The sequence below is a fragment of the Astatotilapia calliptera genome, chromosome 11, assembly GCF_900246225.1.
Source record: "Astatotilapia calliptera chromosome 11, fAstCal1.2, whole genome shotgun sequence".
In the NCBI taxonomy this organism is placed as follows: domain Eukaryota; kingdom Metazoa; phylum Chordata; class Actinopteri; order Cichliformes; family Cichlidae; genus Astatotilapia; species Astatotilapia calliptera.
This window is the reverse complement of record NC_039312.1, coordinates 7,969,152-7,982,244: the sequence shown is the minus strand read 5'-3', so window position 1 is coordinate 7,982,244 and position 13,093 is coordinate 7,969,152. Positions and strand designations below refer to the sequence as shown.

The following is a 13,093-nucleotide window of genomic DNA, read 5'->3' as shown; positions in this document are numbered from 1 at the left end:
CAACCGAACATAATTTCGTAGCGGACCGAAGCTCACGTTGGGGTCAACTATTTAGAGGATGCGCTAGTAGTTTAATCTAAAATGTCCAGTTTCTCCAGATCTGCACAGGTAATCTGAGACGCTGTGGGCTGCATTAGTTCCACCTTATGTTTGTATTTTCTGTTATTTAATGGTTGCGGTTGCTGGTAGCTAGCGTCGCTGAACGACACTGACACTGTTACATGAGAGAAATTTTAACAGCTAGCTGTGAACGAGTGCACTGCCTCCAGTAGTTAAGAGGCTTTCTAAAAGAAATCGAAGGTCTTATTGTCCATTTACTATAACTCTAACCTTCAGTTAGTGAAATGTACCACTTAAAACGTCTAGTCTTTGACTTAACGTCGTTTCTCATATGGTTTTATCCTAGAGAGTTGCTATACTGCTATTTTGATGCTAGCTGTTTGAAACAGTTCTTCTACAGACTCTTAAGTTTTGTCTTAATATGAGATTTAATCCTCGCCACCATTTCTATCTTACTTCTTACTTGGCTCTGTAGTAAGAAGTAAGAAATACTTAAAATAATTTAAACACATGATCTAGTGTTTAAAAAAATGATGATCATTTGCCACCTGTATTTACCAGAAAATGCATTTCACCTGTTCTAAATGATTTATTGATCTATATTTTATCTCATGAAAGATGTCTTGTCATTTTGAACCAGAAAGAGTATTTCTGTAACCAGGTAGAAGCTGCTCAGTGACAAATGTTACAAATGTCTTGTTGTGACACCAGTTCTATAAATATATTTTAACTGGGAGAAAGGATTGGGTTGATTATAACGTAGACATTAAAAAATATATACAAACACTGGCAATAACTTTTTACCCTGAGGTTTACAAGATGGTAGCGAGACTTTGTTATGATGTATGGTTTTGAGTTTTGATGCTGAAAGTTTTGCTTGGAGTGACCAGGATAGCTAAGATTAGAAATGAGGGACCGGTCAGGTTAAGTGTTTTGGAGAAAAAGATCAGAAGAAACCAGTTTTCTCTCTTAGCAGCTGACTAATTGCTGAAAGGTTAGGATATTAAAATTGTCTACAAGGAAGAGTAAACATTTTGCCAACTATAGTTTGAAGGGACAGTTTGGCATGTCCATTATTTTAAGCTGCCCATCTTTACAATTTTGGAGCTTGGAAAATTAACAGGCCTTCTTTGGTTTCTGATGCTGAGATGTCTCAGCTTGTTAGCATATGTAATTTAAGTTTTTCTCCTTGACTTCGTTCAGCAATGGGCGACCTTTGCCCGTTCCTGGTTCCTGATTGATGCCAGGATGCAGCCGCCTGGGAAGATTGCAACTATGTGTTCTATTAGATTACAGGGGAAACACAAACCTATCTACCATGCTCTGAGTGAGTAGGAACTCCATCTCACACTCACCAGACAGTCATGAACAAATTCTCACTGTAACTCACTTTAACTGTTTCATTGTGTATATATGAGGTATTGTTTTTAAACCACAACAAACCCTTAGTTTAAGCATGTTGTGGTACAGCACTGCAGAGGTAAAAGCTGAAGCAGCACTTGAAGTAAAAAGGAGAACTTTATTTCTTACTGGCCTTCATCCCACCCATTGTTCTTCAGTGGTGTGCAGTCATTGTACAAATGTACCCTTTATAAGGTTGGGGAAACCTGCAGTCAGCTGAGACTGAAGAAGTCACCTGGATGAGTGATGAAACATTTCTACCACTGAAAACACTACATCCAGTTAAACAGAATCAATTTTTGGGATTTCCTCGTCTGGATTATGACATTATGACAGAAACATCTACTTTTATATAGAACTGCCACATGGTGGCAGCAGAGGACAAGCTTTAAAAATGTTTTTCCCTTCCTTCTCAGTTATACTTTGGAATAACAATATGTTTTAGTAAAGCTAAGCCTTAGTCTCACAAGGTAGCTTCTGCTCTTAGTAGTGGCGTCATTGGTAGAGCAGCTATATGTGCTAGTCTTCCTCTCTTTAAAACAGAATAATGTGGCTTTTTAATCATGCATTGAGCCTGAAAACAAACCTTTTGAACATCTTCACAGGTGACTGTGGTGACCATGTGGTGGTGATAAACAGCAAACACATAGCTTTCTCTGGGAACAAATGGGAACAGAAAGTCTACTCATCACACACGGGGTAAGTGTATAGTGCCATCTGTCATGATTTTAATTTCATGTTTCCAGTTCAAAGCAGGACAAAGCGAGGCCTACATAAAGCTTTGTTTAGTCTGCTGCCAACAGTGATGTAAATGAGGTTTTTTGGGTCACTGAACAGTAGAGCTGGGCGATATGAGATTTTTTCATATCACGATATGTTTTTTTCATTTCAGGCGATAACGATATCTATCACGATATAAGCCAAATAAGTATATTTGTAAGATTTAAATGTGCCGTTGCTCACAAGTAAAATGTGAAATAATCAGCAGCTTGTTTTTATTTAAATATTTATTTCCCATAATAAGTTCAACAGGGTAGATGTACTTAAGGAACATGAGACTTTTTCAGATAAATAAAGGCAAATATTGCAAACTATACAAAAGGCAGCCGCTAAAGCGTTTAAGTTTCAAAATAGAACAAACAAAACAGACTAAATTGTCAATTCCACTTAGAAACAAAATATTAATTCTAAAAATAAATCTTAGTTTGTTTTACAGAAGAACAGACAAAACTGACTAACTTTTGTCAATATCAAATAAACTGAGAACTAAAAGGAAATTCTCAATCTCTCCTTGTTGTATAGCTTATCTTTTCAAACAGTTTTAACAGTTACTTTAGTCTGACAAAAGCCGAATAACGAATTAGCGCTTCCAGTCAGAGACTGAAGCTACGTCCACACGTACACGGGTATTTTTGAAAACGGAGATTTTCCGTTTTCGTTTTAAAAAATAATCCCGTCCACACATAAAGGCAGAAATGAAGGAAAACGCTGCTACGAACATGCCAAAGCAGCAGGTGGCGCTAGATTCCTAACCGTGCAGAAATGTTGGCCAATCAGAAGTCTAGAAGCCTCGGTGGGAAAAAGTAAACAAAGCTGGGGCATAGAAGCAGAACCGAGTCGTATGTGTGGAGGGACAGTAACTGTGTGTGTGTGTAAGCATTTAAACACTGCAGAGAGTAGAATTAACAGTAACAGTATTGTAGAAATTCTTTTCACCGAAACAATAACGTGGCGCACAGTGTGACGTCAAAAAATGCGCACACCTTTGACGCTGCGTTTTCTCCGTTTTTCTAGTCCACACGTAAATGCAAAAACGGAGTTTTCAAAAATCTTCGTTTTCAGTGACCAAAAACGCCGTTTACGTGTGGACGAAAGGTGCAAACGCATAGAAAAATCTGCGTTTTCAAAAATACCCGGGTACGTGTGGACGTAGCGCATGCACCAGTTTATTGTATTTCCAGACTTGCTTTCGGCACAATTTACAGTGCACGCTACTCTGTTTTCTGTCAGACTTGAAATAGCCGAAATACCTTCACACTACGGAACTTCTATGGCTCTTCCGTTCGACAATCTCTCCGGCGTTGGAACCATCATCTGTTTTCTCTCGGTTGATTTTTCTAGTCGGCACACTCATTTCCTCCATTACCCGGGCGGTACGGTGGCTGGCTGCTTCCCAAACAAATACACATGTGCGGCTTGGCACTTGTGCTGCGCTGCGGCTGTGATTGGTTCGGCTCTGCGCTACGTAATTTGGATTGGCTGGGTTTTTTTTTTAAGAGGACAAGAGCGGCGAGGTCTATCGCAATAGTTTAATTTTTCTATCGAGAAAAAGTTATATCGCGATACATATCGTTATCGTTCTATCGCCCAGCTCTACTGAACAGCAGAAATACTCGTTTATGTCTGATTTGACGTCTTTGCTGTGTAAGCTCAGTCTGAAAAGTTAAATCAGAATTTTCAAGTTTCTTCCTGCAACATTTTTCTGGCAGTTGTATGAACAGAAATCCTCAGATTTAGAATATACTGCGTTTCATTGTTTCACGTCACAGTCCCTCCTCTTCTGACTCAAAGTCTGCATCCACACACGCCTCCTAATGAGAGCAGCAGCCACTGCTTCACAAAACGTTATAATTAAAAATTACCTCTGGATTTTCAGTGAGCCTGCTGGCTTTCACATGAACATATAAATACTGCAGTAAATGTTGCCTTCAGCATGTGTATTTCTGTAAAATGGATAGCATGATGTTGGGCTAATTTGAAAAAATAATCCGAACTGGTAACTAAAAAAGCATCATCAGAGCAATAAATGCCAATTTCAGTTCATGAAATAAAATTGGACTGGCAGAGATTTGTCGTAATTTATTCATTTTCTTTTAAAGGTACCCTGGTGGATTCAAACAAGTCACAGCTGCTCAGCTCCATCATAAGGACCCAAAAGCTGTAAGTGCTGCTGGCTTCTGTTCTCCTCTTTGTGTTGTTTAGAGTGAATTTTAAACCTTAGCTCACACCAAGAATTTGATTATATTGTAGGTATGATTAATTAAACCACACAGAGATAAGTGTGCCACATGCTCTGCAGTGGAGGTGCTTCCTGGTTTGACACTCATCCCTTTCCTCGTATGTGCTGCTCATGCATATTAATATAAAGTGCTGAGGAGTGGGATTAAGCAGCAGTGGATTTGTGCTGGTTGATGGAGGTATTTTGATATTTTCTGAAACTCAGACCAAGAATGTCAGTTTAAGGATAATTCTTGGGATTTTGGTTGTGATGCATATTTATGATTTCAAGGTAATGAACTCTTCTCCTGTGTAGAAAGAAGAGTAGAGCCCAGTGTGGCAGCTTTTTTACATAATATTTTACATGAATCCATGATTATTCCAGGCAAACTTACTGTGACCTGCATACTGTATTTAACAAATGATGCAAACTCCTGTGTTACTTAGCAGCGACTCAAAAAACAGGAACAACAACAGAACAGGAGCTGAAGGATAACTCTAGTGAGGGTCATTGATTCTTTTTATTGAATCAGTCCTGACACAAGCATGTACTCTGGTGTCACGTCATTATAATCAAAATGGGCACTGTAGTTGGTTGGTGCTGCAGGCTCCGGCTCCTCCAGTGTGCAAGATACTGAACCCCAAGTTACCCCCAATGCATCCGCTGGAGAGTCCATGTGTGACAGATAAAAGCTCTAAAGTATAAAAAGTGTGTGTGTGTGTGTGTGTGTGAGGCTCGTAGGAGAAAGGGCTACGAGTGCACAAATAAAATGTAAACGGGCTGAATCAGCCCGTTTTCTCATTTACACACTGAAAATAAAAGATACATTCAGCTGCTCCCTTATTCATCTGGGACACTTACTAGAAAACCAGATGTGTATTATTCTGCACCGCTACACAGTCCCTGAACACCTCAATACTTCTGGTTAGAGGTGATTAGAAAATAACAGCATCCAGCTGTTTTAGGAAGTTTTTTTTAACCCTTGAAAAAAATGTTTTTGAAAAGAAATGATGAGAAAATGATGAATGAACTCGAGGCACACAGAGACAGGGTGAAGATATAAATGAATAAATATGAATATAAGGGAAAGAAAATCTCCACAGATCCTCATTCAAACGTTACAAAAATGACAGAGACATCAGTGGGCGAAAAGAAGTGCACATAATCGTAACTCAAGTACTTGCCTCACTATAGTCAGTCCCATATTTACAGCATTTTCTGTTTCATTAAATATTAAATCCATTAAGTATTGGAGAATATCTATCATGATTTTTTTCCCCCAGACATCTATCAAACATTTTTTTTAATTTTAAATATATAAAAGTGAGTTTTGCATGTTAAGGCCTCGCCTGAAGCTGTGTGAAGGATAAGCATGCCTCTGCAGTGGTGCACTCAGTAAGAGTGTTTTGTTTTTTTGTTTTTTTGCAGAAGTTGTGGGTTTGTAGACTTTTTTCCCATATGCAGCTAGTGTGCTAAAAGTACACCGTAAAATTGCTCCTGACATGCGGGAATGACTCGATGTAGGTGCATGACCTGCACTGGTCTCCAGTCTGAAGTGCACTAAACCAGAAGAGACATGCACTAAGCTGCTGGTTTCAGGCCAGTCAGCGACCACAGACGTGCATCCTGAAGGTGATTTAGTTGATGTGACATTTGAAGGGTTGGCGTGCGAAGAGGAAGAAATAGATTTGGACACATAAATGATTTGTCAGCACTGCGTCTGTCCAACATCTCTCTCAATCCAGTAACTTCATCCAAGTTGTGTAACCTGCTTCGCATTGAGGAACAATTTAGAAGAAAATATAAGAAAAACAGAAAATTTGTTGCTATAAACACAGACTTTTGAAAATATTTTTATGTCAATATTTTCATTGTCCTTCTCCTCTCCAGATCGTAAGGTTAGCAGTTTACGGCATGCTGCCTCGGAACCTGCACCGGCGCACCATGATGCAGCGATTACACATCTTTCCTGAAGATGTAAGCCCTGTTTCACATCATCTCACTAATGAAAGACAGTCAGGGTACATTAAGAGAATGAATCAGAATCAGAATCAGAATACTTTATTGATCCCTGGGGGAAATTATTTTTTGTTACAGTGCTCCATTTTAAACCAACATTAAGACAAGACAGACAATACGCTAACTAAGAATAGTACAATAAATGAGTGCATGGCTGTGAGGTTAAGGTTTTTTACTAAATCTGGTTGTTGTTGTCCTCTTGTCAGAAGCGCTAGTCTCTCTCCCTTTTGTCTAAAGCTTTACTTATCAGCAGTTCTGGTCGGCAAGGTGGTGCAGTGGTTAGCACTGTTGGCTCACAGCAAGAAGGTTCTAAGTTCGGCTCCATCATCTGGCTGGGGTCTTTCTGTGTGGCGTTTGCATGTTCTCCTCGTGTCTACATGAGTTCTCTCCGGGTACTCCAGCTTCCTCCCATAGTCCAAACACATGCAGTTAGTGGGGTTAGGCTAATTAGTGATTCTAAATTGCCCTTAGATGTGGATGTGAGTGTGAATGGTTGTCTGTCTCAATTTGTTAGCCCTGTGACAGACTAGCAACCTGTTCGGGGTGTACCCCGTCTCTTGTCCTATGACAAGGATAAGCGGTAGAGGATGGATGGATTGTCAGCAGCTCTATATTTACGATGCGTCACCAAGAATATTGAGGAACCAGAGTTGTCTCGTGACTCTGCACTTCATCTCATGAATCTTTAAGGCCATTGTTTCACTTTCTGCTGATGCCCTAAGAAGAACAAATCACAGAAAAGGGCGAGGACTCATGAAGATGAGCTCTTTTTAGACATTTAGACATGACATCACCGACTTCATCACTGTGTTAAAGTCATTCAGACTTATTGTAGTTTGTCTTTAATAAGCATCAACTCTGGGGAAGTGTTTAGGCTTTTGTAACTGCAGTTTTGTGTGTCACTTGGTGCTAAACTGCCTCCACTCATAGGGGAGCTTGTTTGGCTTTATTTAGACTAGTTTGCTTTAATTTTATTATTTTATTTTATTATTCAATTTAACCACCTCAAGGTGCTTTATATCATAAGAGAGACAATACAATAAGAGAGAAAATATCCCAACAATGTCCTACAAGCAAGCACTTGGTGACAGTGGGAAGGAAAAACTCCCTTCTAACAAGAAGAAACCTCTGGCAGAGCCAGGCTCAGGGAGGGGGCCGCGACTACATTAGTGTAAATTCTTGCGCCATGTTAAAGGTGATATGTCCATTTATTTGGGTCTGATGTGGTAACTTTACTGTTGCAGCTGTTACTTAAAAGTAACTAGGGTACTTAAATGCCGTCAGATTAACCCAAAGTGTGTACCTGAAAGCATATGTAACTGGCCATTTGTTCAAGAGACCCTTAGGTGGTAGTGTACACCAAAACAGTATAAAATGAGGAAATATTAAAGTTTACAGGGCGGTCAGTAAACACACCTCCAATGAATGCTAATACTGGGATTATGTAAATAGGGACGCGTAAATAAACGAGTGACTGTCGATGTCAGTGAAGTATTGTTTTCTGCCTACTGTGGAAAATGACATCTTATTGGCTGCCAAAAGTCATTAAATGCAGCTGAGGCTGAATGTAAATAATGCGTCCAATCGGTTATCAGAGTTGACAAACTGTCCCGTCTCAGTCGTTGATTTAAAGCGGAGCAGATGCGTCGTATCATTGCCGCAGTGAATTATGCCTCGCATGCATTTTTGGCACTTGAGAGCATATTGATTGGTTTCAAATTACACTGGCTAGAGCCAGCGTCACACATCACAGCCTCTGGAATGAATTTAACATAAAAAGTGCTTGATGGGCTGTTAACTGACACACGGGGTCCATCTAAATATCAGCGGATTGTAATTACTATCATGGTGGGAGTGCCATCATCAGGTATTTTGATTTGTAATACTGTGAATGAATGTGTCCATATACAGAGGAACGACTGATTACCTGACTTTGGTCCTAACAGCAGAATCTAAGTAGTACTTAGAGATGGCGTTTCTAAGCCTGAGGCATTTCACAACAGTTTAGGCAGTGTTTCTATTGAACATTTGGTGTTTTTTGATTATTTATTTTTCTTTTCCTCCGTGTTATTCCCAGCTTAAAACCTCCTCCAGGCCTTTGAATAAGGCACCATTTGTAACACACAGTCTCCTTATTTGTGTCAGTTGCTATAAATTCTTTCCTCTCTCCCATTTCCTCCCTTTTCTCTTTGAATTTTTGTGTCTTGGATCAAATGCCTTTAACGTTTCCTTCATCCACCTCTCTCCAGGAGCTGCCATATGACATTCAAGCCAACCTGACAGAGGAGCTGCCTCAGCCCAGAGAAATACCGAAGAAGCTCAGCGAGTACACTCGGGAGGAAATCGATGCCTTCCCCAGGCTGTGGACACCGTATGTAGAAGCGTAACTCTCAATTAATATCCAAAAAGAAGCCCAAACTCCCATCAGTGTTGATTTTGACAGCAAATTCTGATTTAGTTTTAGTCATAATTTAGGGATTTAAATGCTTTTAGTCAACTAAATAACATAAGATTACATCAGAGTAAATCTAAAGTTAATTCAGACGATTAAAAGAAAGCGTTTGTCGTATTTTTACCGGTGAGAGTTTCTCAGTGTCTTATTTTCCTTTTCTACTCTGATCTTTCTGCCAAGTGTTGAAATTTTCTCTCGTTTTCATGAGAAACAGGGAGGATGGGCGCTGGTTTTACCAGATCAAATGTGCCCGTCTAACCTTACCGCACAAGATTACTTCTGATTGGATCACCTCCAAACTCGTCCCGCCGTTCTACACAACTTTAATTAGTTCTTATCATGCCATCTCTCCAAAATATTTTCATCCCGTTTTTATTCGGGATTAAAGTATCAGTACATTCATCACATTTCATCGTAGTGTTGTCACATTTTCGTTAAGGGGGGGGCGAGAAAGGTTGTTGATGAAAATTATTGGCCAATGAAATTATCACAGTCTCCCATTTTGCTGCATTTATACTGAAGAAATTGAAACATTCATGGTGACGCGTCACACTCAGTCTTGTGTTGATGAGGATGGTCCAGAAGGGGGTGATGTTGAACTGTGTACCATCTCACAGTCCCTCTCTCTATGCCAGCCTACTCTGTTTTATCTTAAAAAAAAAATAGCAGTGCAAAGCTTTAAATTAAGCATTTAAAATGAGAAACAGACGACTTCTGAACTTGTGTGTGTGCTGGCACAATCTTCAGATATTTAAAAGACGGGAAGGTTTCGACCCAGGTTTGCCTTCTTCTGCTTTGACGCAGTCCTGTAATGTTTTCATGGTCTTACTAAGCAACACGCACACAAATGGATCTAATTCAAATGTATGACAGCTCCTTTTTTTGTGGCCATTGTGACATGACAGTTTCTCCTCAAGCAGGAAAAAAAAGCGCAACATTTTTCATCGTAACTACAAACACATGTAGCTGCGGTGCGAATGATTGTCAGCCAACTTAGAGCTGTCATTATGTGACGCGATGCACAAAGAACTGAAGTGCTGAACCACTAAGGAGCTGGCTCCTGTGTGCACTACTACATGAAAATAGGAGTAGTTGTCCCCAAGCTGACTTTTTTTTCTTTTTTAAGTTGATGCAAGTTGGCTTCATTGTGAGCTCGATCGAAAAGCTGTAAAAAAGTAGGACACTGTACATCGTAACGAGGAGCCAAACCTCAAAAACAGAGCAGGACGGTTCTCTCAGATGCACACTGGGAAAATCAGCTGTATTCCCTCACTTCCTGAGCGCTTGGATACACAAGTTTTCTCTGAAGGATGTGTGAGAGAGCATCTGTTACTCGGCCTAATCATATTCATAGCTTTTCTGAGTCAAGTATTTTCTGGTTGGAGATTAGACTGGCATTGTGACCCGCGGTTTGCCGGCATGATAATATCGTGCCGTTCTCCCCGGCCTCAGCCGCAGTAAACATCGTTCTGACAGGTTAACGAAGAGCGTTCTCGCTTCACCTGCTCAGCAGTAGCCTTTGCATCCGTTCATCCATCAATCCATCCGTTCACCCGCGGCCCAGCTGCTTCTGAGTCAGGGTCACTGCTCTTCACCCACCGGACATGCTCAGCACCCAGGACCTCTGATGGTCTTTCTTGTACCCAGTCTGAGGTGCTTAATTCGAAAGCTTGGATTTTGTTTCTCCAGGTTGTTGTAAACATTTTAGACAGCAGCTAAATCAGGATTTAACAAATGTATTGTTGTTATTGGCAAATCCAAACCCTGCTTTCCTGCCATCGTACTTTCTCTATGTAAAAACCCCCATAAACACATGAATCTATTTCTGCAGCTAGGTTTCCTTTGTGGTTTTCAGATGCTGGATGCCTCTGTGATGTCCCACTTCAATAAATGTTAATGGGATTTTGTTAACAGGATTCGGTGCATGTTAACAATTACACTGAGCAAAATGGCAAAATTCGTCATGTTCTTCCTCCTTTTTATGTGGTGTGATCTTTTGGAGCAAAACTGACATTGTTTTGTTGGAAATAATGCTGATGTTTTTTGTTTGCGGTGCTGCACACACCACAAGCAAAACACCATTGATCTCCTCTGTGTCGACACAGAAATCTCAGACTCTCAGAATCAAAACCAAATCTGCTTCACAACAGTCAAATGAACAATTTAGCTCGTATGATCCTAACGTTTTGCACATTTGAACTAAACTAATATCAGTTTTTAGAATCAGTGTTTTCACCCCTCTGTATACATATTTTCCTACTTGAGTAGGAAAATATTAGTAAAGGTTTTGCATGCAGGTTAAAGATGATCGTTTGAATTGAGTGTGTTGGAGCAGGGAACCCCTGAAAAACCTAAAATGAGCATTCGAGTGATCAGAGTTTAGAAGCACTGCTAGTGTTATGTGGTCTAACTGTACTTTTCTGAGGCAGCAAACCAAAAATGCTAGTAAATAAATGAAACCACCAAGTAGATGTATTCAAACAATATAGTTATTTAGGGGTACATGAGAATAGTGTCAGCATTTGCAGGGACTGGCTCATGCAGATTTGGTTCCTAAAAGGATAGCTCCACCCCCAGGTCGAAGGTCAGGCCCTCTTCTGCTCCTCGTCCTATTGAACAGTGATGACGCAGGACGTGTTGTTAAGTAGAAAAATGCATACATGAAATTTTTAAGGTACAGTGGTGCCACACAGGGCCAATAGTTTTATTTGTGTTCTCTGACATTAGTTTTCACTCTGTGTATATGCCTTGTGCAGATATGTACAGCATGTCGGTGCTGCGTTCACCACTGCTGTCAGAGTGTGTGCCTGTGCGAGGTGATAAATGAGCTACTTCTTATTGTTTACTGCTTCAATCTCCTCAGCCAATCAGTCTGTGTGCTGAGGCTGGTCGCTGTGTGGCCATCAAGGTCAAACTAATCCTGGTTTATTTAAGAGATAGGCCTCAGTCTAGTTAATATTCGCTCACACGCTGCCTCAGTCATTTTACTGATCGTGTGAGTGTGTCAGGGGAGATGGGGTTAAGGTCATCCAGGGCGATTCAATCGTTCCCCTTTATTAAACACACTGTTAATATTCTCTCAGAAAAACCTTGGAGCCCAGGCGAGAGATTATTATTGAATGTAAGCTCCCTGTCCACCCCTGTACAACACACACGCACACAGTCAACACACAAACAAGTGCTCAGACACAGAAAACCGACAGCATACGGGTGTAGCTGATAGCAGAGCTATTACATTTGATAACAACATTTTTTCTACTTTGTATCAAAACCAATACAGCACGCTCTGATAATATCTGTCTGCTGCAAACTCTGCTTGAAATTAAAGCGGAAAAACCGAAAACAACGACACAGTCTCTGAAGTCATTTTGAAAAAAGGGGCGGGGGGAAAAAAGAGATAAGATCTGCCCACTCTCTCATCTGTCCCATTCTATCCATGTTTTTCCTTGTAATCGGTCCTTTCCCCACCCTTCATACTAATGCGTTGTTGTATTTTTTCCACAGACCTGAAGACTACAAGATGAAATGAAGGCTGCCCAATGAGACCGAGAAATGGAGGGGGAAAAAAAGGTCTTATATCAACACAACACTGAAAGCAGCACCATCCTCTGCTATTGATTTGTGTAAATTTAGCCCGCAGTTTATGCCTGCAGAACTGGCATCAAAGCTCGACAGCACTTAACATAACATAGATGCCAAGAACATCAACATTATCCTACCAGGGGAACCTCTCTGTCGCTCCTGTCGGCTCCAGCGCGACCGCGGTGGGCCTGAATTATCCAATGACAGCTTGAGATTTGACCATGTGGCTCAGCTGTGAGAAAAATCAGATTCTGTGGGTGATTCTGATTACACACCATGAAATGATCCGATCTGGTCCATTAAAAGTGACATCTGTTAGAGCTGATCCTGCCTTTAAAGGCTCGTGGATGCACAGTGAAACCAGTTAATGTGTAACTATATGAGAATCCCAAAATGTTAACTTGATCACACAGCTGCTTTTTTGTTTTTGGTTATTAAGTTTCCATCGATAAATCTGTTCCCCTTTTAAGTGAATTGTAAAAAGGCTAATAAAGAGTTTAACGAACCTCTTCTTGTCGAATGTTGTTTTTACAAAAGTGTTGTAAACTCTGGGTTTTTGACCCTTTTGCGCTGTTAAACAA

General features: G+C 40.4%; 1 protein-coding gene across 2 annotated transcripts; it reads left to right on the top strand.

The window, feature by feature from the left end:
• Window positions 1–3: 3 nt before the first annotated feature.
• On the top strand, window positions 4–13,018 carry mrpl13 (mitochondrial ribosomal protein L13). Of its 2 annotated transcripts, XM_026185073.1 has the most exons (7): window positions 4–108; window positions 1,264–1,387; window positions 2,067–2,160; window positions 4,341–4,401; window positions 6,350–6,436; window positions 8,728–8,849; window positions 12,435–13,018. In XM_026185073.1, exons 1-7 carry the CDS (start codon window positions 82–84, stop codon window positions 12,457–12,459), a joined length of 540 nt encoding a protein of 179 aa, XP_026040858.1. In that variant the 5' UTR covers window positions 4–81; the 3' UTR covers window positions 12,460–13,018. The 2 variants fall into 2 exon arrangements, with proteins under 2 accessions (XP_026040858.1, XP_026040859.1); XM_026185074.1 differs by lacking the exon at window positions 6,350–6,436.
• The last annotated feature ends 75 nt before the right edge of the window (window positions 13,019–13,093 follow it).